This window comes from Anoplopoma fimbria, chromosome 9, assembly GCF_027596085.1.
Source record: "Anoplopoma fimbria isolate UVic2021 breed Golden Eagle Sablefish chromosome 9, Afim_UVic_2022, whole genome shotgun sequence".
Taxonomy (NCBI): domain Eukaryota; kingdom Metazoa; phylum Chordata; class Actinopteri; order Perciformes; family Anoplopomatidae; genus Anoplopoma; species Anoplopoma fimbria.
In genome coordinates, this window is record NC_072457.1 from 21,615,431 (window position 1) to 21,642,483 (window position 27,053).

General features: G+C 39.9%; 2 protein-coding genes across 4 annotated transcripts; both read right to left on the minus strand.

The window, feature by feature from the left end:
• Positions 1-3,669: 3,669 nt before the first annotated feature.
• si:zfos-323e3.4 (volume-regulated anion channel subunit LRRC8C) lies at positions 3,670-9,019 on the minus strand. The gene is given in 5 exon segments (XM_054604468.1): positions 3,670-5,498; positions 5,500-6,071; positions 6,073-6,609; positions 8,153-8,311; positions 8,970-9,019. Coding segments are annotated over 4 exon segments (2,427 nt in total). The 5' UTR covers positions 8,294-8,311; positions 8,970-9,019; the 3' UTR covers positions 3,670-4,321.
• A 3,210-nt stretch (positions 9,020-12,229) lies between these two features.
• On the minus strand, positions 12,230-25,868 carry keap1b (kelch-like ECH-associated protein 1b). 3 transcript variants are annotated; one of them, XM_054604965.1, is made up of 8 exons: positions 25,702-25,743; positions 23,436-23,495; positions 21,199-22,501; positions 20,662-20,907; positions 18,549-19,225; positions 16,559-16,764; positions 15,588-15,764; positions 12,230-14,583 (listed from the first exon to the last, which is right to left on the minus strand). In XM_054604965.1, the coding sequence occupies exons 3-8, from the start codon at positions 21,502-21,504 to the stop codon at positions 14,318-14,320; spliced, it is 1,878 nt and encodes a 625-aa protein (XP_054460940.1). In that variant the 5' UTR covers positions 21,505-22,501; positions 23,436-23,495; positions 25,702-25,743; the 3' UTR covers positions 12,230-14,317. The 3 variants fall into 3 exon arrangements, with proteins under 3 accessions (XP_054460940.1, XP_054460939.1, XP_054460938.1); XM_054604964.1 differs by lacking the exons at positions 23,436-23,495; positions 25,702-25,743 and adding an exon at positions 25,784-25,868; XM_054604963.1 differs by lacking the exon at positions 23,436-23,495 and having other exon boundaries at positions 25,702-25,788.
• Between the last annotated feature and the right edge of the window lie 1,185 nt (positions 25,869-27,053).

Sequence of the window (27,053 nt, forward strand, 5' to 3'; positions counted from 1 at the left end):
CATGAACAACATTTTGCTGTCCAGTCAATGGAGTGTGTGGTCTGTAATTTGTTAACCTCCAGTTTCCTCAAGTGTTGAGCACTTCTCCAAGGTGATTCATCAAGGGCATCTACAATAACTGCACTCTGGAATGCACTGCTTAGTGAAAACCCTCTCAAAGATCATGCAGATAGCTGGATTGAAACTCAAAATGAATGAGGGCCCTGTTGTGTTGAGGCTGGTAGGTAACGGTGGCACAGTTTGCTGATGTTTGTGGGGGCTGCTAAAGCACAATGGGCATTTTGTTTGCTTGTGTGCCACTGGGCCAACTCCTCCGGCCGAGAAGGGAGATACAGTTCCAACTACTGTGCTGCTGGAACGCTGTGTGGAGACGGCGTGTGTTACTGTGGTAACTGTTTACATGTGCGCCACAACGATTGTGGCAGAAAGTAACTTTACTCTAGTACTCTCCTTAAGTACAGTTTTGAAATGCTTGATCTTTTCTTGAGTATTTCCATATTGTGCAACTTATTACTTCAATTTCAGAAGGAAATATCGGACTTTTTACTCCAATACATTTATTTCCCAGCTAAAGTTACTAGTTCACTGCTAAAAGCTAACACACAACTTTAGTAATCAGCTTATGTGATAGGACTCGTGGTTATACTTTATAAAGTACTCCTGGAAAACATGAAGTTCAATTTAGCTCATCATTGACATTATACTTAAAAATATAACACTCTATGGTCCTATATTTCAGCCTTATGAGTATGTTGATTGATACTTTATGTACATTTAACAGATTATACCTTTTTACTTTTTGTGAAAGCTTTTATTACAGGATTTCTACTCGTAATGGAGTATTTTTCCAGTGTGTTGCTATTTTTACCTTCGAATCCTGTTTCCACCACTGCAGTCTTCATTATTCAAGCTGTTTTTCACCTTCCTGTTTCAGATTTACATAGTGATGGACGCCAGCTGGGAGCTGCACAGTCCAGCCACCGTATTTGACTATTAGGCATTGAACAACTCTACTGGAGCAGCTCAAGGTTAAATGCCGAATTAATGTAGTTCAGCAGTAGTTGTTGTGGAGTAATTTCCTTTCCCTAACCATATTCCACCAGCAAGTCTTCCTTCTCCATATTTTGTTTTACCACTCCATCAGCTTCTTTAATAAAGACACACAACTATGAATCATAGTTCTTACACTGTGCAATAATAGTTAAAATAGTTTTTCTGTCTGTAAATATAATATTTCAGTTATTGTTGTTTTTCTACTGTTTCTTATTTATAATACTTGTTTTTTTTTGTTTTTTCTTTCATTTTCATTTATTTTTTCTTTTACTATGTCTCTTGTGTGCACTTTACCCTATGCTGCTGTAAGCCTGCAAATTTCCCCGCTGCGGGACTAATAAAGGATTATCTTATCTTATCTTATATATATATACTTACACATAACAGTTGTAAACATGATAGCCTCCAGTTACCTGCCTCCAGCCACTAGGTAGAGCTCCCTGACTTCACCGAGCACAAATGTGGACATGTTGCTGGATGTGCAAATAGTCCCTGTATAAACACTGTTGTGGTTTGTTTGTTCTGCAGGTTGGGAGGGTTACAGTAACAGTGACGATCTTGCAAGAAGTAGACAAGAAAAAAGTCTCAGCCTACTTCCCCACCCACATACAGACGTGTGGGAATACATGACGGTGAGTGAGCGTAAGGGATGATTAACACAAAGGAGTTCTCTGTTAAACTCACCCGTTTGACGTAGTGGGTGTCAGAAGTGATAGTTTATCCTGTTCCTTTTTTAATAATATACTACACATCCAAAAGGAAGCACCTTAACCCCCCTTTTAGAGCTGCAATCAAGAAGTATTTTTTTAAGAAAATGATAGATAGATTTGCAGCTTTTCTTCACCTTAGAGTCTAATAAAACAATTCTCTTAGTCTCAAACTACCAAACATTCGAAGATGTCAACTCGGGCTGTTTTGTGTTTCATAAACCTTACGGTTAATTTAAGAAGATAAACTGCAAATCAATAGATAATGAAAAGTAATAATTAGGTCCATCTCCCACTCTCTTTCTGTCATAATAATAGAAGTAATGACAAGGTCAAGAAGGTGAAGGAGTTAAAGAATAGGTTACTTGTTTTTAAAATTGTGTCTTAAAGGTGCATTGTGTAGGACTTGGAGGCATCTATTGGTGGTGTTGCAAATTGCAACCAACTTAAAATTCTCCTGTGTGCTAAACATGTAGGAGAACTATGGTGGCAGATGCAAAATCTTGAAATCTAGAACAAGTGTTTGGTTTGTTCGTTCTGTACAACTGTAGAAACATTAAGGTACTTATTATTTTTTTATTCCATTTCTGCCAATAGATCCCCCTAAATGCTACACACTGTTTCTTAAATACTCACAATACGCACATACAGTGAAAAAGTAATTGGTGTAACACAACAAAAAAGTAAGAAAACAGGGACAAACTCATGCATTTTGAAGTTCAGCTGAGGTTAAGAGTCTGAAATTACCTCTATCTGACCCCCGCCCCACTGTGTTTCCTTGTTGAAGCCTTTCAGTGGAATAATCTGTGACCAATAACCTTTTCATGTCTGCATTAGTATGTTAGTGTTTTATAAAGATACACTTCAAAAATCCCAAACCTTCAAGCTGCATATGGTTCTCCTTCATGGGTGTTTCAGTTTAACAACCATATCATCCAAGATAGTCACTCTGTGGTAAAATAATATAAGGTGTTTGATGAGTTGTGAACTTTGACACCACTTTACTGTCATACTGAAAACTTGTGGTGAAAGCAGCGATGGTGAGTCACTGTTAACTGTCCACCCTTCAACTCCGTTCATCAAGCTGCTGGGAATCACAGCCTGCAGAAAAACTGCATCCGGACATTTTAGAAGTTCACAGGGCAGGAAGAAGCTTCCCAATCTGATTTTCAAATATAAATACTGCATCAGTAAGGCTTGAAGGCAAACTCCACAAGTATGACTCGGACTGAAGAAATCACCCCTTGCAACTTAAAGCAACCCTCCTGCAGACATAACATGTTGTTAGTTGTTTCCAGCCAAGCCTTAGTCACAATGATGCAATCTCATCTGTTTTGGTTAATGCTGGTGACACACTTAGCTGCCACTTTCAGAGAGGAACATACATAAGTAAATGATTGACAAAGCATTGTGACATTATCCGCTTCTTTTCTTTGGACAAATTTTAGTGCTGTACTCTGCTAAAATCCTTCTAAATGATAAAACATTTTTTTTTTTTTTTTTTTTTTTTTTTTAAATGTAATTCTTTCTTACGACCTTGGGAGCTGTCTGGCAGTGTAGGAAGGTCATTGTATTCTCCAGTATTACTGAGGTATGTCAGTACACTTACGGACAAGATCCCATTTTGTAGCCATGCAAGCCAGAACATGACAGCACTTCAGTTCAGGCGGAAAATTGTAAGCCCTGGCTGAGCATAAAAGTACACACAGGGAACAAGGGGGGGGATCAGATAAACGTCGTATTTTTAGGTCATATTTACATCGCACTGCTCAAGTTTGGTTGCGTAACAGAAAATCATTCCCAATATTTTAATGTTAAAGTAAAGAAAAAATGAAACAAAGAAGAAAAATGAAGAATGTATGAACTCAATATTTTACTCATTCAAAAGGCATTTTAAAAGACAGCTGGTTTATTGTATTTCTTTTTAATTATTGTATCACTGAATATCCTGCCGAGTTGACTTCTGATTCATAGTCCCACGTATCTTTTCAGTCTCCTCTGTTTGACTGAATATGTAAACAGAGCAATGAATACCTTTTATTCTGCTACTGAAAGGCTTTTTCTCCCTACACTTGTTCAGTGTCTGAAAGGGAGCAACATGAGCCACCGCACTGTGGGAATTACCTCCTCATGCTGTAAAAACCTGTCCAACAGGACACGGCACGATTAGGAAATCGCTTGACTTGTGCTCTGAAGAATCCACAAAATATTGACTTAACGTAGAAGACGCTGTCTTATCTGTTTAAAGTGTTGAGCCCTTGTCTTGTCAACAGTATTAAAGAAAGGTATTTTTATTGCTGACATGTTGATTTTTCACTCATTGACCCATAGTTGAATGCACATTTCACGATGACTGGTTTTATAAATATGTTTTCTTGTGCTCGGTTATCCTTTTGTGATCAGTCATGGTTATGGTTTCCCCTTTTAAGCTGTTTTATACGAGAAATTCCACCTAGTGGCATGGATTAATACTCTGATAATACTCTGTTTTACAGATCACCATAGAGCACCACTGTCCACTGAGAGAAGATGAGTCGGCAACCGCCCTTAGCTCAACAAACTCAGCGATTACTCAACTTGCTTCGTACATCTGATGGAAGCAGATCCAGCAGGTTGCCCTCCACTATCAGTCCGCTTAGATTCAGCTGGGGACAGTCCCCTATCTCCTCAGGTAGAGACTCCAGACGGTTCCCTTTGACCTCCAGTCGGACCAGCTGGGCCAGGCTGCCCACTCTGGAGCTGAGATCCGACAGGCAGTTGTTTCCAAGAGCCAACGTCTTTAGCCTCTTACAAGAGAACAGCTCCTCTGGCAGCATCTCTAGGGAGTTGAAAGCAGCAGAGAAGAACTGGAGGCCCTGCAGGATGCCCACCTCAGGAGGAAGAGAGGTGAGCTGGTTGTGGGAGACATCGAGGTGCCTGAGTTTGGTGCAATAAAACAGCCGAGAGGGAAGCTTTCGTAGCTTGTTCCAGCTGATGTCCAGCGTCTCCAGAGTGTGCAGCTTACTGATGTGATCAGGGATGTAAGTGATTTTGTTGTGCCACAGTTTAAGTGTAACCAATCGACGGCAGTGCTGCAGGCTCAGGATCTCCTCCACAGTGGTAAGTTTGTTCTCCTTCAGGTCCAGCTCCTGCAGATTGTTCAGGCTGAAGACAGCACTTGGGATGCGTTCCAGCTCGCAGCCCACTAGCTCCAGCGAGACTAGGTTTGTCAACTTCTTCAGGTTGCTAAAAGCTTGGAGTTTGACGCCTTCATTATAAATGCACAACCGCTGCAGCTGCAACGCAACATCGACTACGCTGGGTGGGATCTTAGTAAGGTTGGAGCGGAGATCAAGGACTCTTAGAGCTCTAAGCTCTCGAAGAGAGTCCAGAGTAGCACTTTTAGACACCTCATTGCATAAAGGACCACTCAGATGTAACTCCTCCAAGCTATGCAGGTTGTACATCCACATAGGCACCTCTTCTAAACTTTCAAAATGTAGACACAGGACTTTTAAATGTGCCTTGAGGTGGGTCAGGGCAGAAAGCTGGAGCTTTGCAGGGCAGAAGACTAGCGATAACTCCCGAAGAGAGTCCAGCTTTGCCACACTAGCTGGGATAGTGACATTTTGAACTTGCTCCAGTTTAAGCGATTCCACTTCAGGAATCTCAAAGACAGTATCAGGGAGCCCCGGCAACATTGAAAGGTGGAGCTCCAGCCGGTTGCTGGAGTTCTTGGCGAGGCGGGTACGCAGCTTTGGTGGTCCACACGTAGTTGAGGTTGAGCTGATGAAGATGGCTCTCGCTGACTTCGGAAAGAAAGACGGCAAATCTCTTTGAGTACAGGGCATCATATTGGTCCACAAGGTGCAGGAGGAACGCAAAGTCATTCTTCACATCCGGTATGTCGTTGATGCCTGTCTCCAGTCGGACCTGCTCAAAGGAGTACTCCTTCAGAGGTCTATGAAACTGCCAGTAGAGGGTGTAGATGCACAGAAGTCCGTACACTCCCACGAAGCAGATGTAGCAGTAGGCGAGCTTGGAGAAAAGATTGGCTTTGTTGTGGTTACAGCAATAGATATCAAAACCAGTCAGCTCAGGAGGAACATAACAGCGCACTATTATCTCAATGTTCGGGACCAGCACCGCTGTGTAGATAATGATTAAAAGGAACTTGAAGACCTTCAGTGACGTTTGTAGCACATACATGTCATACAAGATTTTTGCTTCCTCCACATGAGTTCTGAACTTCTTCACCTTTTCAAACAGAGCTTTGGCCTGCTCTCCTTCCTTCTTATCCAAGACGGAGGGTGCAGACTGAAGCTCCAGATTTCTTTTCTGGGTTAGACTTGACCGAGGCGGAGCGAAGAAGCAGTCCCGTGGACTCTTCGTCATCTGCGTGTCGATCAGTGGAATCTTTTGACACGGTGTTCCTCCTCCAACTAACCAGCTTCTCCTCTCCTCTTTCCTCAGAAACCTCACTCAGGGCCCTTGTGGTCCAGGGAGAATCAAAGCACTTCCCAAGGATGGTCGTGAAGAGGTCAAGTTTAGAAGAGGTCCCGGGGAACTTGAACCAGAAGCTGCTTGCTACCATGAAGATCATAGTGTGGATCACAACAAGGTATGGGAAGAACTTTGCAAACCAGTGGACAAACCTCTCGTAGCAATAGTGGTTGACAAACACGTACTGGTGGATGTCCAGGTTGTTCTTGCGACCAATCACCTCATGGAGGACGGGCTTTCCAGGTGGGACCAAAGTGTTCTCTGACGTCTCGTTGTCCCTGTAGGTCCGGATGTGGCTGCAGTCGATTGCTTCAGGCGTCGTGCTGGTGAAGTGGCTGGGCAGGCAGGAAATCTTGTCTTGGGTGAGCTGTGGAAGATAGATGAATGAAACAATAAATGGAAAAAAAGAAAAAATCTATATATAAAGAGTCTGTTACTTGGCAAAAGCCATGCAATACAATACACTGTGCAATTATAGTTATAATAGTTTTCTGTCTGTACATATAATATTTCAGTTATTGTGGATTCTTTACTGTTTTTTATTGCTTATTTATAACACTTGTTTTTTTATTTTCTTTTATCTTGTTTTTCTTTTACAATGTCTCTTGTTTGCACTATAACCTATGCTACTGTAATCCTGTAAATTTCCCCGCTGCGGGACTAATAAAGGATTATTTTATCTTATCTTAATATATAACAATATCTGAGGTCTTGTCCACACATATGACGGTATTTTTGTAAACTGGGGGTTTCCTCCTTTTCAGTAACCTGCGTTGCGCATTCTGACTCCTCTGTTCCTCAATATAGTGGAAGAGCAACTGCACATTTACGTGTAGACATGTCAAGTCCTGTTAGCAATGTTATTTAACCCCATCTGCCGTTCATGGATGTGTTTATGCCGCCGTTGCACAACATGTCTCCTCACGAATGACACTTCACATACAACAACAAGATCCCCCTGTATTCACCCGGTTAAAAAAATAAAATAAAACATAAACTCATTTGAATTTAGAGGAAATCTATTCTATAATTTTTCAACCTTTTAACATTTTGATCAGTATTGAAACTGCTAAATACTTATAGGTGACAAATTAAAGATTAAAATTTGAGAGGAAACGAACATTTTTTTTGTTTGTGAAACCGTCATCAAAAAACAAATGAGGGAATATCCTTTGAAAGAAGAGTGGACAATGGTGGCTCATTCTTACATTTTTATTTATTTTTTCCTTAAATTTGTCACCTGCCTGTATTTAGTGTTGGAAAAAAATTGTGCATTTGTTGGGGACTGTTTTTTGCGATTGATTAATAGACATTTGGTGCTGTCGTGAGTGTATACAGCACCAGGACTGTGTGTGTAGGATTTAAATAAGTTACAATACATATGTCCATAAAAATGAAGAAACCAGGACAATTAACAGTTTCTATACTTTGGTTCTTTAATACAGCAGCACAGACTTTTTTCTCACTGACTGCAGGGGGACAGAGTGTTTATGAGACAAGTAAATAAGAAGCAGAACTTATTTTTAAGTAGTTATTTGATTACATGTTATTTCATTTGATTTTCTTCTTTGCTATTTCTAAAGTGACACAGAAATGATAATCAGCTGGTGAGTGACACATTAAGCAGCAAGTTAGTGATCTGAATCTGCAGTAAGTGAGTCAGTAGAGACAAGTTAAGTCTGTGTCTGTGTTTTTGCATGACTTGGAGGTCAGATAATGTAGGAATCAAACAGAGAGGAGGGTGTGTGGGAACAAAATATTCCTCTGATAAGCCACAAATAGATACAAATGATGCAAATGTTTTACCCTCCTCAGGCAGAATGTTAGATTAGGTTAGTAATGGTATGTTTCTAAATATGTGTGGGTCATGAGCATATCATCATAAACTGGCTGGTTTGTAGTTGCCTCACCTGCAAGGTGCACCCAAAGACACCAATCATCAGCATGGCAACGCACAGGTACTCTGAGAAAACATCCCACCACGGTTTCAGGACCCGATACTTTGAGTTCTGTTCTCCGGCGAAGTTTCTGAATTCTCCCACTGGGATCATCCTGGCTGCTGCTCCACACTGATGAAATAAAAGAGTGACTATGAACACTGAGGCTAAAATTGACTTTCAACACATTGCATCTCTGGAGAACATCAGATTTTAAAATGATAGGACACAAAAAGACTAATCATCAGAATACACAGGACTATTTGGTTTCATCATACAGAGGGTGGCTACAAGCTATAGGTATCTCTGGCTTTGAATGAATGGCTGTGGGCGTATTTAAAGTGGATAAACTAGTTTGACAACAATGTTAACAGAAACGAACTCAGCTACTTTTCTCTGATAATTATAAAGTTCTAAGGCAAATACTAAATGCTTAACCCCTGTAATAAGTACACTTAATCCTAATTTGTTTATTAGCCCTTTTAGTTTCTGAAGAAATATGACACTAGCCGAATTAAAATAGAAATTGTAGCAGACCGTGCCAAACATTGTATGGGACTTAAATCGCAATTTAAACGCTATTTTTTTTTAATAATTATTAAACAAATTCAAATTGAAATAATTTCTTACTGGACGTCATAGTTGCAAAATAACAAGAAACTTGAGTGTTACAAGTTCATATCCACACATCAACTTCAAAATAGTTTCAGTTGGTCTCTATAGTATCAGCATGACAGTGCAGGAAAACACAACTCTCGTTTTCAGCTTCAACCAGGTGAATCTCACTCACCTGCGTCCGAGGAGGATCCACTAGTGCCCGGTGGGACTCGGGAGCCGATACTCATCGTTGAAGAAGCGCACACCGGTGTCAAGTTGGCAGGTGACAACAAAAAACATCCGGACAGGACTTTCAAAATAAACCCAGCCTCATCAAGCAGCGCTAACTTTACAAGCAATGAAGAAAGAACGAAAGACGGACTTTAAGTGATCTACTCTATTTCATGAATGTATATTTTTCCTCACAGCTCATTTTATTCCAAGCTGTAATGTTAGTGGTTTGACGTTTACTCCTTTACTCCTTGTAAACTTTTCATGAACTAGCCTTGAAAGGTTACAGCATCTTCTCTGTGTATGTCTTCGATTTTTATTCTATTTCATTTTCATGATAATATTTGACTCTATTTTCACATCTTCATGACATACACTCTATGACTCTTTCTATGACTTACTGTACTATGATTTTAAAGAAAATGTTTTTTTTCTTGACTTTTTTTGATATGCTATACTATGACTTATTTTTATGACTTTTTTCGACATGCTATACTATGACTTATTTTAGGACTTTTTTCGACATGCTATAGTATGACTTATTTTCATGACTTTTTTCGACATGTTATAGTATCACTTATTTTTATGACTTTTGAACATGCTATACTATGACTTTTTACATATATATTTTCGACATGCTATAGTATGACTTTTTTATACCTTTTTTCAACATGCTATAGTATGACTTTTTTATACCTTTTTTTCAACATGCTATACTATGACTTATTTTTATACTTTTTTATGACTTTTTTCAACATGCTATACCATGACTTATTTTTATGTCTTTTTTCGACATGCTATAGTATGACTTTTTTATACCTTTTTTTTGACATGCTATAGTATGACTTATTTTTATGACTTTATTCGACATGCTATACTATGACTTTTCCAACATGCTATAGTATGACTTTTTTCGACATGCTATAGTATGACTTTTTTTCATTTTTTCAACATACTATACTTTTACCTATTTTTTACTTTTCGACTTACTATACTATGACTTTGAAATTACAATTTTTGACATACTATACTATGACTTTAATGAATTTTATTGAAATACTATACTATGACTTTTTTATGACTTTAACTTTTCGACATACTATACTATGACTTTTTTTTACTTATTTCGACATACTATGGTATAACTTAACTTTTTGACATACTATACTATGACATTTTTTTACTTTTCGACATACTATGCTATTACTTTTTTTTACTTATTTCGACTTACTATGGTATGATTTTTAACTTTTTGACATACTATGACTTTTTTAACTTTTTGAACATACTATGCTATTACTTTTTTTTAAATTTATTTTGACATACTATAGTATGACTTTTTAACTTTTTGACATTCTATACTATGACTTTTTTAAAACTTTTTTCGACATGCTATACTGACTTTTTTTCATTTTTTTAACATACTATACTTTTAACTATTTTTTACTTTTCGACATACTATACTAAGACTTTTTTGAGTTGCTATACAATCGTTTTTTTCTTTCTTTCTTCAACATACTATACTATGATTTGTTTTGCTTTTTTCAACATACTATGACTTTTTAAAAACTTTTTTACAACATTCTATACCATGCCTTTATTTTGCTCTTTTAGACATGCTATACTATGACTTTTTTTCATTTTTTCAACATACTATACTATTTACCTTTAATTTTTTTTTATTTCGACTTACTATACTATGACTTTTAAATTACAATTTTTGACATACTATACTATGACATTTTTTAACTTTTCGACATACTATGCTATTACTTTTTTTTTTAACTTATTTCGACTTACTATAGTATGACTTCTTAACTTTTTGACATTCTATACTATGACTTTTTTAAAACTTTTGTCGACATGCTATACTATGACTTTTTTTTCATTTTTTCAACATACTATACTTTTACCTATTTTTTTACTTTTCGACATACTATACTAAGACTTTTTTGACTTGCTATACAATGATTTCTTTTTTTACTTCCTTCAACATACTATACTATGATTTGTTTTGCTTTTTTCAACATACTATGACTTTTTAAAAACTTTTTTACAACATTCTATACCATGCTCTTTTAGACATACTATACTATGACTTTAATGAATTTTATTGACATACTATACTATGACTTTAACTTTTTGACATACTATACTATGACATTTTTTAACTTTTCGACATACTATGCTATTAAACTTATTTTGACATACTGTATATATTGGCCAGAAGTGCTGCGTCGGATGCCTGGGCCAAATTCTGGTTGTCGGAGGAGTTAGGGGAAAGTACAGAGAAGGACTTTCGGTTGGCCTTTAAGAAAGCTCTGGAAAACTCTACACGTCTCAGAAAGGGAAAGCAGGGATTGGCTCAGGCTGTGTTCAGCAGGGCAGGCGAACTGTGGACCCGGGACATTGTCTGGTAGTGGAAACAGCACTGAGGAACCCCTGAATCCGACCAATGTCTCCTCTGTGGAGGAGGTAGACATTGAAAACTGGGGGAAAGACTCATCAATTTGCACATCCTGGCCATGGAACACTGGACCACTTATATAACAAAATAGGAGATTGGGGATTTAACAGTTTGGGTTCCCTATACTTTTATAGGGAACCTGTTAAATTAAAGGATAGATATTAAGAAAATTAATAGATTTCTGTGAAATATTTAATACAGAGCATCCATCTAAAATATATTAAAAGAACATATTTCCCTATATGGCGCAGTAACTACAGCTGAAACTGTCTAACTAAATACTTTTCCTCTGTTGAGGTCTGCTGTGTTCTTGACAGGATCACGTGTTAATTATCTCTTGAGTAGGAGTGATTTTTTTTAGGTTTGGCAAGGAAATGAGGTGTTGGCAGCAATAATGGGTTGATTAATGGCACCCTTGCCACAGGTTTAGACTCACTGAAAGACAAAATAGAATATTGGCATCTATAATGACTTGATAATATATGATACAGCAAACAGCTAAGGGATTAGTTCAGTATAAAAGGGCTGTAGTGCCCTCTAGTGGACACTGCAACTTTTAACCCCTGCATGAACTTAAATGTATCTGACCCAAATTTCTTGACATAAACCAAATAAGTGTTTGTGTCATTTGATCTTGATAATGTGGATAAGGGTCCCAAAAACGAAATGTCTTAATATCAGAACTAACAAATAATAACATGAATACAGAAGTACAACAAACATATATTTTACTTTACAATGTATTATTGTACAGGGTAATTTTGCTGAAAAAAAATGTACAAAGCAGACCTTAAATATTCTAATTTCCATTCCAACTACTGACAGACAGGAAAAAAAAAAAAGTCCCTTTAGAAGTGAAGCATTTTCTTTTTACAAACATCCAAAATTAACAGGCATTTCTACTTAGTTACAAGGCATGCTAGTTATTGAAAAACACAACACCAGAGTCCAATTTAGTACAAAGCTGATGTCAGTTTAGAGGAACAAGAAAACCAAAAGGATCCTGAACAAATAAATAAAAAAGTGAGCTCTGAGATTCTGTACAAGACTTCTTAGAATATCAATGTACAAAACGTCACTGAAAAACCTTTTTAGCTTAATGTGCTGTTACAAATACACTTCTTTAAGCAAGTCTTTGTTATTAGCGTACAATGTCTGAACACTAATGCACAAACATGGTCACTTCTCTTTTGAGGTCTGGTGGAAGCAAAGGCCAAAAAGTCAACTGTAGGCGCAGGGTCTCATGTTTGAATCAAAGTTTTTAAATGCTACAGTATTCCGTTTCCTCTAAACACAGTCAAAGCCTGTTTCTTCGTTCTCTTGGCACTCCATACACTCAATTATACTGGACCAGACTTTCTGACACCCCTACAAGAAGCAACACTTATTCGGAAGTGTTGGCAAATGACTACTTGCCAACACTTCCGAATAAAAAGCACATCTCATGAATCTGGATATTAGTGGAAGAACATTTGTTACACTGCAGATTTAAAAAAAAAAAAAAAAGGTCCTGCTTCTCTTCTACAAGCTTTTGAATTTGAGACTTTGGGCCTCATGCAAGAACCACTTGTGTGAACAGATTCATATCGTAAATTGAGAATTTGTGGCCATCATCAATTTTATTAAACAAAATGTAGGCCTTTCTCGACAGGAAAATCATTTCTCTGAAGATTTATGTCTTAATCTGAATGAATTTGGAGATTAAATGTATTGCCAAAATAAACTAATAAAAATAAATACATGAGTTCACCAGATAAGTATGATTTCCATCATCAGATTTTTTAATCAGGTTGTTTTTTTCCCCCTTAATTCTGTGTATCCACTTACAAGACTACAAACACTAACTTTGTTAAATGCTCATCTGATTTCCGACAAAAACACTTGAAACTCCAGAGTGAAATTATTTTTGTCTTAATTATGGGATGGGTGATGAATGAACCTGCCTACAAACAAAACAAGTAGCATTGTATTATAATATTAAAAGTATTATCATTATCTTTAAGTGCATACCTACTCTTGAACAGATGTCATTAATTTGGCTGAAATTAACAAATTTGTGGGGTTAAGAGATTTTGCTGAATCTGACTTAGGACACATTCTAGCAAACATCACAGAAAAATGTGAGAGGTTTAGGATGAGGATACAGAAAATGGTCTTGCATGAGGCCCTTTCTCATGTATAAGCTTCCACTTGTGGATGTCTGGGATAACTTAACCAATTTCTACACACCACAGGGATTCTCTGAGCCTTTCCATCAAAGCACCTCAAGTCCATATACTGATGACAGCAATGCCCACAGGCATTGTAATGGCACTTTGATCTATACTGACTATGCTGACAAATGCTACTTTTGTGTCGATTAGTGGGATGATTCTAATTATTATCCTTTTCTCCCCTCAGATTTGACTTTTGCTTTACGTGTATAGAGCCCTGTTGGCTCTATGAGCAGGTAAATGGCCTTTTTTAGTCTGCAGCCTTTTCCTCCCGTGGCTCAAACCTGGGAGATGATGGTCCGACTTAAGACTTCAAATGTGAGATCTGAAAACAGAGACGGACTGAGGTCTCTCATATTTGGCAGAACACAGTTTTCCAAACAAACTTATCAATTTACCGGACTAGAAAGGTGGACTGTAGGATCTGGGGTCATATTTAATATGGATAATCCAATGTGGACCCTAAAATTATTCATTTTTCCCTGCACTTTTAAAATAAAGTGTTATTCATTTAGTTTTTTTGCTTGTCCAGATCCAGCATGTGGTGTTTCACTTCTGTCTCTAATTTATCGTGAGGGTCTTTCTTTTGATTTGGGATCGTCCGTCCGAGACAGTGTCACGCTATGAGCCTCATGCTCCTGTTCCGAAGGGCCCGCCCTGCTGCTGATTGTGGTGAGTGCTAAAATCGGAGTTGGATGACTGATAGGTTGGTGACGGGGAGTTGCTCTCCCTCTCAGACCTCTGACACTGTGGCAGTTCTTTCTGGCACGGCTCCATGGTAACGGCCACACCAACGCCGCTCCGCCCAGACGTCATGTGTGTCACCTCCGACCAGGTGTCCTTCTCAGGGTCATAACACTCCACGCTGTCCAGGAAAGTGTTGCCATCATAACCTCCTGTGAATATAACAACGACAATTTGTCCTATGCATGTATTTTTATTTAATGAAAAGAGTACTCCAACTATAACACTGTCGGACTCACAATGGACTGCTCGCTCACAGCTTTTCAGGCGTTACGATCACCAACAGTTCACTGATAAATCCTCATAAACATGTCAGAGGATTTTACAAAGACGGACAATTAGTTTTAAAATGCTTTAGAAAGCCGAGTTCTTGGATATATATATATATATATTTTGCCACAAATCAAATTGTTCATGTGATGTTATAATCAATTTCATTCTTGAATATTTTTTTTACAGGGCTTGTATGAAGGCAAGTAAGTAGTCCACGAATATTAGATATTAGTTTACAGTTAATAACAATCCCTCCTCGGCATTGTGGAGGTTGCCGGTTATACTCTTTTTCTTCTAGCTTCATCACGATTCATTTTGTTTGTACGCCCTCAGGCCTTTTAGAGAAATATCGCTACAAACAGCGAACTCAGCGTAAACGACTTTGTGCTTCCTTGAAGCTGGCACTCCATCTGCAGAGGTGCAGAGGTGCTACCCGCGAATATAAACAAAGCTTTACACTCCGATTAGCAACTTGGGACATGAGAATGGAAACCAGAACGCTTCCAATACCAAAATATTGTCCCGTTGCCTAGAGATTATGTATTCATATATCTGTTTATAGAGACTGGAAAGCAACAGAAATAAAGCCTCTTATTAAGTGAGGACATTTTTATCTCCCAAAAATTTTAATGAAAAAAGAAATGCTTAAATAAGAATATATTAATATTAGGAACAGATATCTGAAGTTAGTTGGACTAACATTAGTTCATTTGGCACCACCTCAATGTCTAAAGCAAATGTGGTCAATTTATAAGACTAAAATAGGCCATATGTCAGTGACCCCCGACTGTAAATTAAATAAAGTGGTTTTGACAGCAAAAGTGTAATTTATACATTAATTTAGTTTGGTGCTTTCACTATCAATAGTTACACTACTACTCACCCAATACATAGATGCGTCCATGTAAAGCAGTGACTCCCAGAGCACTGCGTCGGTGCCTCATGGAGGCAGCAAAGCTCCACGTATCAGTCTCCACATCATAGCGCTCCACTGTGTTCAGCTGGTTGGTGCCATCGTAGCCGCCCATCACAAAGATCTGATTCCCCAGGGAACACACACCTGAAAAAGGGTCAATGGCAAGTTTATTCAAGTGTTTGATTACTTTATCCAGGTATGGGAAAACCTGCAAGTATCCGCCAGAGTTCACTCCTGGTGAGTTTATGTATTAGAGGAGGTGTTAAAGAAATGAATCTCTGCACTGCTCCATTGATGCACTAGCAATTTATACAGATGCACTGAAGGATGTCCCAATACACTAAACATGATATTGATACTCTTTCAGAATAAATAAACCCCATCTACTGCATCACTGTCTTTGTTATGGCTGCCATTATGTTCCAAAAATAGTACTTTGATACCATTAAATCCATCATAGACAGGCGGACACTGTCAAAAATGTAACCTAAATATCATAACACAACCTTATACATGTGATTAAGAATACACAAAGACCCATTATTAGCACCCCTGAATACAAACTGATGTTTTTTTTACATAGAATGGCTTACATTTATCTTAACTTTGACTTCCTGCTGGCACCTTTTTAGACTCATTGGACAGGAAGAGAACAACTCCCTTCCTGTCAGTTTGTGAAGATAATCAACGCTTCCTTTAATGTTAACATTAACAATTTGGCTGTTTTTATGTGTGTATGTGTTGAATATTTGCAGGATCCTTCAAGTTTAATCAGTTAACAACTTTCCTTTTGAACCCCTCCCTTCCCGTCTTGTTCAAATCAGACGCAAATGAAAAACTTTTACTAAAAACATGGATGTCGACTTGAACAGTCAATTGCATAACCTTCAGGCTGACATGCGTTTCCATCAGCAAGCAGCTTTCTAGCTCTTCCTTACCAGCTCCGGAGCGCACGGTGTTCATGGCGGCCATGGTCTTCCACTCGTCTCTCTCTGGGTTGTAGCACTCACAGGAGCTGAGCCGGTTGGTCCCGTCGAACCCCCCCACGGCATAGAGCAGCCGGGTGATGACAGCAACACCCACCCCGATGCGCCGTGTCAACATGGGGGCTACCAGGTGCCACTGGTCCCTTTCTGGATCATACCTGAACGAGGAACAACACATATTGATTTGTTTTATTGTTATTATCTTTTTTTTTAATTTCCCTATTTGGTAAGCCAAATTGCCTAACAATACAAATCTGTGTCACTGGTGGCCCGGTGAGGGCTCGAGGCAGAAACGTGATGTCGACAACTGCCTCTTTTCTCCTGCCATTGATAAACTTTTTTCCCCTTGCCGCCACTGCTGCAATTCTTGTTATGTAGGAATCAGTCATCCTTATCTGGCTAGTAACTATTTTAAAAGACTCCTCGCTGGTAGCAGAAAGAAAGGCCATATCCTATATACCGGCCTCTCTGCACTGAATTGATTTTAAGATTCTTTCATTTGTTTTTAAAAGCACAGCATGAACTGGCGCCTGAAATGACTCATCCCCTTATTCCATCTCCCAACCCGTCAGATCTGGCAACCAATCACTGGTCACTTAACATGCGTCCCAGGTGTTCTGATCACAAGTGGACAGCTCTAGGTCCAGGTGTGAAAGCACCCAAGATGGACTGCGATCCGATCCGATCAAATCAGCAGGTGGTCTGGGCTGCATAAGGCCACATTATTTTGTGTACACCAGTGTGTCCTGGGCTACATGGAAGCACTCACTACTGTGCGAGTCTGTGTGTGTGCTTGTGTGTGTTTGTGTGCATGGGTGTCGAGCTGTCAGAACGCACTAGAAAAGACGCACCTCCACTATTTTTCTCAAAGTGAGGTAATGGAATATTCGCAGTTTGCATAATCTGGTTGAAATTCATACACATTTTTTGTAAGCATTTGAATATCCAATCATCACTAAAGCGTATGTCAAGGAAGTAAGGTTCAAACTCAAATACACCTTTGTTGTACAGAACAATAGTCTGTGACACTGCTACCATTATAATAAGTCACATATTTATGCTCATTCCATGGGCATTCAGACACATTAGTCATGCTCCTTTTTCACAGTCAACATTGTGTTCCTGGTTAATATTTGCCATTTGTGACTCTTCTCTGGTCAGAGTTTGGTTAAATGTTCAATCCTCATCAAAAGTTAAGGCTGTTGCTGTTTTTTCAACATGCTATACTATGACTTATTTTTGACTTTTTTCAACATGCTGTCCAGACCAGCTGTTGAGAAGAGGCTGAGCAAACACCATTTTCCAGTTGTGAATTATAAACTGTGTGAAGGTACATCATTTAAAGTTTTCTTTTGAATATAGTAGGCAAGAGAACTGCTGCATATGAAAGATAAAGATTTGGAGCCCGCAGGGTGTAGGCGAAAAACTTTTCTATTCTACTTTTTGGCAATCATGTCAGTTACTGTTTCAGTTTTATAACACAAACAAATATTGATTAAAAAGTTCCTCATTGAAGCCTTGTGTGAAATGAAAACGCATTACAGGAAGTGGAACAAAAGAGTTAAGTTCCAGGAAGTTACCTGTTCCTGGTCTTGGGCACTCATTAACCAGGTACAATGATGCGCCTCGTTTATAAATAACATCTGCTGGACTTTAGCCACATATCCGTTTTCTTATTTATCAATGAATGTATACAAAGAACCAAACCACAGAACCACAGAAAGATTGTCACTCAATGGGCTTTTTAAAACAACCTGGCACAAGTCAAAGCGCACCTGCAGCACACTGAAAGTACATATACCTGTTGCTAGTTTAAAGGATTATAAATTATTTTTTACTATACATGTGAGCAGAATAAATTCAGCATTCACTTTGGTCTCTTCAGGTGATTTGTTGCAAGTGTTATATGAAACAACACCATTATAAAGCTAAATTCGCCTACCTTTCAACGCCATTATGATGAATGCAGCCATGTGATCCACCAACTGCATAGATCATGCCATCGATGACACCAACTCCGATTCTGTTCCTTGGTACGCTCATGGGTGAACACGGCAGCCAGCAGTTGTTCATAGGATTGTAGCAGTCCAATGCATTCGAGTCCATGTTGCCATCAGGTGCGTTGTTTCTTCCACCCACAGCGTAGAAAAGCCCACTGATCACACAGGCTGCCAGGCCACTGCGGGGTACCTGAAGGTCAGCCAGCTTCAGCCAGGCTCGCGTGCAGGGATTGTACGCCTCCAGGTAGCTGAGAGACTGACGGAAATAACCCCCTGCTGTGTAGATGAGCTGCGGCACCTTGGGTGTTCTCCAGGAGATGACTTTGGTGGGCTTGTGGAGGGTGAGGTCCTGGAAGATCTGGGCCAGGTAGTCTTTACACTGGGGGTCCCAGTCCAGAGACTGGAGCTGGGCCTGCAGGAAGGTGGGGGTGAGGGAGTGGCAGCGGACAGCCTGGAGTAACGCCTGGACGTACGGCCGCCGGTTCTCCCGGTCGTAGCGCACCCAGGCCACGCACGCCTGGAAGACTTCGGACTCACAGCGCACATTGAGCTCGTCTCGGCTGATGAGGGTGACCAGCTGGCAGTGGGACAAGTTAAAGAACTCCTCCTGGGTCGCTACCTGGGGACAGGAGGAGAGATGGACACTTTTAATATCTTTATATTAAGACAAGAGCTCTGATCAATTAAATATAGAATAGGAATCAGAATAATCGTATACTGAGAAGGGTATCAGTCATGCAAATAATAAATAACAAAACTAGGCTGAGGAAAGCAGATTGAAATTCATCAATAATCAATTAATCTGATGATAATTAACCCAAGGTGAAACCTTTAGATAGCTTATTTTGTCCAAAAAACCCCAAAATGTGAAGTTCAAAAAGGCACAGTGTGTAGGATTTGGTGGCGATGTAACATGACAAACTCAAAAGACCTGCACCCTATGATTCTTATTTTTGGAGTTTTAAACTCTAATGAAAACATGTAATATTATATTCAGTTTCTGCTAATAGATCCCCCAAAAGGCCTCACACTGTGCCTTTAATGTCACATGAGACTAAGAAAACCAGAAAATGCACATAAGGGAGAAGCTGGAACAAACACATTTTGGAATTCTTTGCTCGAAATAAGTCAGTAAACAGAGACTTGAGACCGTTTAAACAATCCAGGTTCCCTTTGTGTAACACTTTGGTCAAATGTAAAGAACATTTTGGAGAAAGTAAAAAGATGACTCATTTAGACTAGCACACAGACCGAAATCTGGCATCCTGCCATGAGTTTCTTAGTTTATTTTCAACTAAATTTATACAGGCATGTATGCAATCAAACATTATTCTATGTCTATCTGTTATATGGAGAAAATGTATAAGAAAAAAAAATGCTACTTTTAATTAAATTTCCCTTGACTTTTTTTTTTTTTATAAAAGTCGATTGAAAAGAGCTCAATTTATTCACTTGATTTCTTTTTTAAGAAAAGCAAATTTGTGAATGACCGAACCACTGATGGGTATTACGTGACACATCTGCGACTCAGTGAGCTGCCTCTGCCCCGTTTCTTATCAACTTATCACTGATCAATATTGAATGTTCTTTCATTGTTTTCGTGCTGCACAGGTACGTAGTGCTCATCATGAATCATAGTTTGCATTCTCGAGAATCATCGCACAAAGGCACGGCCCAGCTGACACTGAAAAGTCAACCAGCGGAAAACCGCAATGGAACAAGCGAAACAACGTTCACTCACAAACACGAGACACTTTTCACACAAACCCCCATGTGTGGATGTTTTCTTTTTTCAGTAACGAGAAGTGCAGATAAATTTAGTCATGTCACTCTTTTGTAGTAAAAATAATAATAGCCACAGCTTCCCCCATCTGAGGTCCTGTGCTGCATGTCATGCCCCCTTCCCCTTCCTCGTTGCAAATTTCCCTGCTGCAGGACTAATAAAGGATCATCTTATCTTATCTCCTCTCCCTCACCACATTTCCTGTCTGCATCTACACTGTCAACCACCAAAATAAAACAAAGACAAATCTCAAACACTCGGCAAAGCTTCACCTGGCTGAAGTTCATGTAGATGTATTCGCGGGCCTTCTGGTGGAGCTCGGTGCAAGCAATCTGCTCAGCAAAGTTGGCGATGCCGATGGCGTTGCTGGGGTCGAGCTGCTGGACGAGGAAATCGCAGCAGGCCTTGACCACGCTGTCTATCTGGTACATGACAGCGCCGTTCATCACGTGGATCACACACTTCTCCCCCACGGAGATGCTGGCGGTGTAGGCAAACTCTATCAGTCGGTCCATAACCTGAATGAGTGAGACAGACAGGGAGAAAGAAAGAGTACAGGAAAGGTTGAGGTAGAGAAGAGGGAGGAGGACAGGGGTGAGGAGGAAAAAGGAAGAGAAATAAGGCTCTGGTGCAATATACAGTATATATTGACCTTGTCAAAATAAATGTAATGTGATCTAATGGTAATAAAATGTCACAGCTACCCCTTAAACCCTGAATCTTGTTTAATGATCTGTGAGTGGGATTGTGGGTCATATCAAATAAAGCGAGCAAAGATTTCCATCAAGAACATTGGACATGCGTCTCACCCTGGGATGGATCCCCTCGATGGGCACCAACTCCATACCGCACTCCTTCAGTCCGTTGGTGAACATGGCCCTGAAGACCGGGGACGAGGAGGCCAACACCACCTTGTGAGCCACGAAGTCCACCGCCTCCAGGTCTTTGTAGCGCACTCGCAGCGTGACGTCGCACAGCTGACGCTCCAGACGCAGCTCGTTCATGATGGCGAAGGCGGCCGCCGTGTGGCTCTCTAGCGTGTAGCTGAAGACGCGGTGGCCGTTGCGCGTGGACGGAGTCACCAGCGCTTTGTATTCTGTCAGGCATTCTGTCATTTCCTACCCTGTCTCCTCCTCCTCGGTCTCTTTCTCAGGAACAGCGGGCAGTGTTATGGGGCATCCTTGCACCATGCACAGGCGTGGGTGAAATAAAAGAATTAAAACTGACACTTGGCAGAAGGCTTAACAGAAAGCTCTGGGCTCTCCTTGGTGCGCCCGATATATTCGTTAATGTGGAAGAGTTCACGTTGTAGTCGGATTTATGTGGACATGAGGATTCCCTTGCTCTGTTCAGTACCTGAGTCCAGCCATACTGCTCATTATGGCATCACCAGAGACTTCCGTTTGAGCTGTCAGTCACGGATGGCTGTACTTTCACATGTTGCAGGTCCAACACAATCAGAATGTCTCAAGTTCAGGGTTCCTCTGGCTTTGTCCAAGTAATAAGAGAATAACAGGTACAGAGTGTTTTTATGACTGTGCAAACTGGGCATGTGTAGACTCAAAGGAATCTTAGTTCAAATGTTTGTTAACAGAGGTGCTTTTCTCTTCTCTCTTGGGGGGGGTCAACAGAAACCTTACAATCACTCCTGACAGAAAAATCTATATTCTGTCTTTCTTTGGAGTTTGTCACCAAATGTAGTTAGACTGTTTAAAATGTCCCAAAAAAAAACAATTTGTCAGATATCCCCAAAGGCAAACATAAACCTATTTGAATATTAACCTGAATGCTTGGGAGACTCACACTGGCAGGTCAGTCTTGCATATTGATTATTCTAGAGGGGGGGCAAAGTCAGATTTACTGCTTAATTTTCGTAATTAAAGTTCCCTTCAGAGGGGCTACAGAACGCTTGTCAACTCTGAAAGGGGGGGAAAAAACAAAACAGGGTAGAGTGCCAAAAGTGTCATAAGCGTGACTTGGAGCCCTTGGGAACAAGGTGGGGGGTGGGGTGTTTGGTTGCTTTCTCCGGAGACGCCTTCCTCGAGGTTGCCCAGCTATGGAATTTGATTGCGCTGCATGTGTTTACTAGGAAGCTTTTGGCTCAGCTGACAACTGGAAGGAAAGAGTGACACACAGAGAGAGAAAGAGAGAGAGAGCGAGAGAGAGAGAGAGAGACAGTGAGCATGCATATACATACAGTGGCACAGTCACATACTTTGAAACAACTCATAAACACTACCAATGTTTAAATCTGTGTTCACGATCTGCTAAATGCTGACGGATACATTGTCTCGTGTAACAATGTGCTCAGCACCAGTCGGCAAATGTTTATCTGTGCAAAGAGAGTATCGTCACGCCTTTCACTCCCATGGCGTTTTCTTCCTGGAGCAGTTGGATGGCGTCAAAAAACAGGTATATGCAAGCGAGCGTGTAAGGAATTTCGAATGAGTAATGTCTGTTGGAACGACGATGGAGTGATTTAGATAGGCTTGAATTTAGCTGGTCAGCATGACTGAGTGTTTTCCCTCTGTCCTGTGACAAATCCAGCTGGAGGCTGGAGCAGAGGAAACGGATTGTGCACCAGCCATAAAAATCTAAGCACACTTGTATCAATTCAGCAACAGACACATGCACATCATTTGCACACAAGCCTATGACAATTAAAAAATATATATATATATATATATATATATATATCCCCCAAAACACCATCTTTCAATAGGAATCAAGAGCTTTTACTTTAAACCTTTAGTTTAGACATCTCAAACTATCCACTACAGCGGATGATTCTTTCAGGAATATGCAGGCTCAAGTCCATGGAGAGGAACACTTGCTCTGTTGCACACTATTTAAATGGCCAAAACGACACCTATTTTTCTGTCAATCTAACTTCTTCTTTACCAGATTAACCAAACTGCCTGTAACACTGCAACATACAGTCCAAAGAGCAGCCAGCAGTTGCTTTTTGTCTCTCTGGAGTGTTCAGCTTATATAACAAAGCACCCGTAAGTTTTGCGAACACACACACACACACAGCAATTATTACCTAAAGTGGCGATAAGAGGACTCGGTGAACAGGCCGGGTAAATTCCTGCCGCTTCCAATTCTTAAAGTACATTATTGTGAAAGTACATTATTTTAAATCAGTTAAGATGACACAAACTAAATATTTCACACAATCCACAGTAGGGATGCACCGATATTGAGAAGGGGTATTGCTGACAATGGGGCTGATTTTTTAAATGCAATTCTATGTTCATATACTTTGTACACTATATAATGGAATTGTAATCCATGTTTAATTTTAGCAATTTGTTACTGCATTAAAAAAGGTTTACACTTTAATTGTAATTTTTCTTAATGTTTAAAGATTTTTTAATTTAATAATAAATAAAAAATTCTGCTCATTTACATTTATGCATTTAAAAATAATAAAATAAAATAATAAAATAATGATCCCAGACGCGCAGTGAGTAAAACAACTCATTGATCAAACACTGGTATTTGATCGGTGCTGGTTATCGATGCATTCCTAATCCATAGATGGTGGGGCGTCAGTAACCATCGTGGTGCTCGTCATAAAGGCAATCTGCCAGCAGTAATACGAAACACACTGCGATTCTCCCTCCAGGGTGAAATAGTTTCACAGGAGAACATGTTGCTCAACAGGCAGACAGAAAATGCGCACTGACACACAGGCCTCCTGAGGATCTCAGATACCTCATGCAATTAAAATGTACAGTAGCATTCTAGGGTATGAAGGTAAAGTCTGATTTTCTTTAGAAACAAGAGCAGTTGTTTCCCTATTTTATGCAAAGTTGAACAAACAAACACACACTTCAGCACAGCTTGTTCCAAACTGCCCCAAAATAAAAGAGATTTGATGTTGAATGCAATTCAATTGGAGCTGAGAAAAACAGTGGATTTACTGACTGGCAGAAAATGTGTCTATTGTGATAATGAATTTATTGTTTAGACCATTTTCCGAACAAGACTGTCCCTAAATGACTTATTTCAGCATCTCAAAAGTGGAGATTTAATGATCTTGTTTTGTCCTATATTACCATAATCGTTCATGTACTTTCTTTAGGATTTTCCCATTGTTTTTGGGTCTGGAAGCATCACCTGGGGCTCTGCGGAGAAGTGCATTATGACATTTAACCAGCAATGAATATTATGATGTCTATTACAGTCCAGTTATAATGATATTAAAAGGAAAGCAGCATATGATCACAGTTAAGCATCTGTAAAGAAATTAACTATTATGTAAGCTTTACTTACCATAACAAGACAAAAAATGTTTTATTTATATATAGTTTTCTTCCCGTTTTTGTCAATAAACAAATTGATTAATTGCCAAATGTGTCCGCTTTACAAAACGGCTAATCGAGTTACATCTCTAACTTGATACACATATATATATTAAATGTAATAAGTGGGTATTGTGACACTTGTGGTTCAAACATACATCGCCAGACACTCTCACACAATGTTGTGGGATGATAAATAAAAAAGGTAAACTAGATTAATAGTAGGCTATAATAGATTGATCATTCTCTCATTACTTTGGGGGACTCTCTGCACACTTCAAGGACCCCCCCAGTAGACCCTGCACCCCAGTTTGAGAACCATAGTTCAGGCCTGCAATTCTTGAATAGCATCTAGCAGGTATTACACAACAACTGGAGTGATTTCAACTTTAAAGTCAGCCCCCATGTGGGCCAGTAAGAGTTACAAACAACGTGTTTCACAGGCGTTTTTGGCCCAGAGCTCTCCTCGGTGACTCATCGTGAACTGAGCAAACTGTGGGACTGGTTGTACCAAAACATGACCCAGAAGAGCAGCCAGTCCTTACATAAACCCAGATGGGATCAGATCCCTCGCGCCATTGCTCTAACCATGAAGAGCTTTCAGACGATGCAGCGTTGATCACGTCTGTGATTGTGTTGAATCCAAGAAAACAACCCAAAAGCTCTGGTTCAGGGGAACACGTGCAGATAAGAGGGTTATATCATCACTTTGATCTGCGACAAAACAAAAAGTGCACGCGACGGATCCCATTCATGACAACAGCTCGAGACACCAACGCATAACAAGTTGGACGTTTGTGAAACAGAGCCGACAGCCAACACAGGCTCCTATAATAGACAAACAGGCTCCTATAATAGACAAACAGGCTCCTATAATAAACAGCAGTGTGAGGACACGCAGACAAAGCCCTGCAACGTGGTGCTGCAGCCGGCCTCCACATATCATTACAGCCGGTGTTAATCAATACTCACAGCTTTTCATTTGCAATTAAAGAAACTCACGTTATCTAGCTCAATTCCTCCATCGCGGTGTGCCGAGCTGTGCGCCACAGAGGAAGCCGGGGGGGGGGAAGCTGTAACTCACCGTGACTAAGCATTGTGCTGGCCTCCTCCTCTCGCTTTCACAATAAGAGCCCGCCTCCACCGCGCCGGACCCGCCTCCGTTGACGAGCAGTGGAGCTGAAGAGCGACCCGAAGGAGGGGGCTTTTATTGAGAAGGACTTCTCAGAAACGGAAAGAAAATGTAGCTTCAACGCCAATCAAATCGGATACAAATGATACAAGTACGACCTGCATGTTGCACACACTGGTCACATGTTTCCACTACACTTTGTGTTGAAAAAGGGTATTGCATTATGGTGAATAACTAATAAAAGTAAAAAAAAAAAAAAAAAAAAAAGGGCAATAAATAAATAAAATAATACAATTTGAAATTTAAAACAGGAAACTGCTAAATGCAATTGGTTAAAGGTGTTAAATTAAAACATAATGGCGCTCAAGACACATGTCTATAGTGACCCCTAATTACCTAATTATTGCTCCCTCTCTGCAGGTCTATGTGAGCTTCATCTTGCTTGTCAAGTTCCCTTCTCTCTAAAAATATCCATCATTGTGAAGTGGCTGCTCCAGAACATAGCAGATGACAGAAATATGCCCCGCGCAGTTGCTGACACACTGGTAAATGTCCCCCTCTTGCAAAATACGTAATTCAGGTCAATTCAGTATACAGAATACTCTATTCTGGTAAACAGCCACAAGGTGGCACCAAAAGCCAACTGTGACAGTGAAAAAGACCCACATCAGGTTACTGGTTCAAAATAAATCATTATATGATCACAAATGAGGTGTTATCATTATGGAGTGAGCTGCCAGTAAGTATATAGTACAAAGATATTTAAGCTTTGTTGTGACCCATAGCCAAAATCCACAGCTGATTAAACTCAACCAGAGCTGATATAAATCTCTGCCTCAGGGTCAGTGGAATTGATGATGAAGCATTAACAGTCATGAAAAACCTTTGATATGATATGACATGCCTTGAACCAGCCTTCACCAACAATTCCCCAGCTTAGCGATGATGCCGCATTCAGTCTGTGTGTAGTTCCAGGCAGAGGAATTAGGTGGGGTTAGCCTCGGGGCTCCAAATGGACACTCCTAGACTCGAGTCACACAGTCTGTCTGCTCTTCATGCATCTGAGGATATAGCTGCACTCGCAGGATCAGTAATGTGATTTTCTTTCATGTATATGTTTTCTATTTATCAAGTCTGTGGTTGGGACTGTCACGGCAGGTGACTTATGACTTCTAGCTGTCCAGTTTGTTGTATGATTTCCGCAGCAGGAAGGAAGCTGGGG

Excerpts from the sequence above, each read along its gene's own strand:
- keap1b (XM_054604964.1), bottom strand. The coding sequence starts at position 21,504 with ATGACAGAATGCCTGACAGAATACAAAGCGCTGGTGACTCCGTCCACG. Across the intron at positions 20,908-21,198 it reads TCGAGGGGATCCATCCCAGG|GTTATGGACCGACTGATAGA; the intron begins GTGAGACGCATG and ends TCACTCATTCAG. Across the intron at positions 19,226-20,661 it reads TCTACATGAACTTCAGCCAG|GTAGCGACCCAGGAGGAGTT; the intron begins GTGAAGCTTTGC and ends TCCTGTCCCCAG.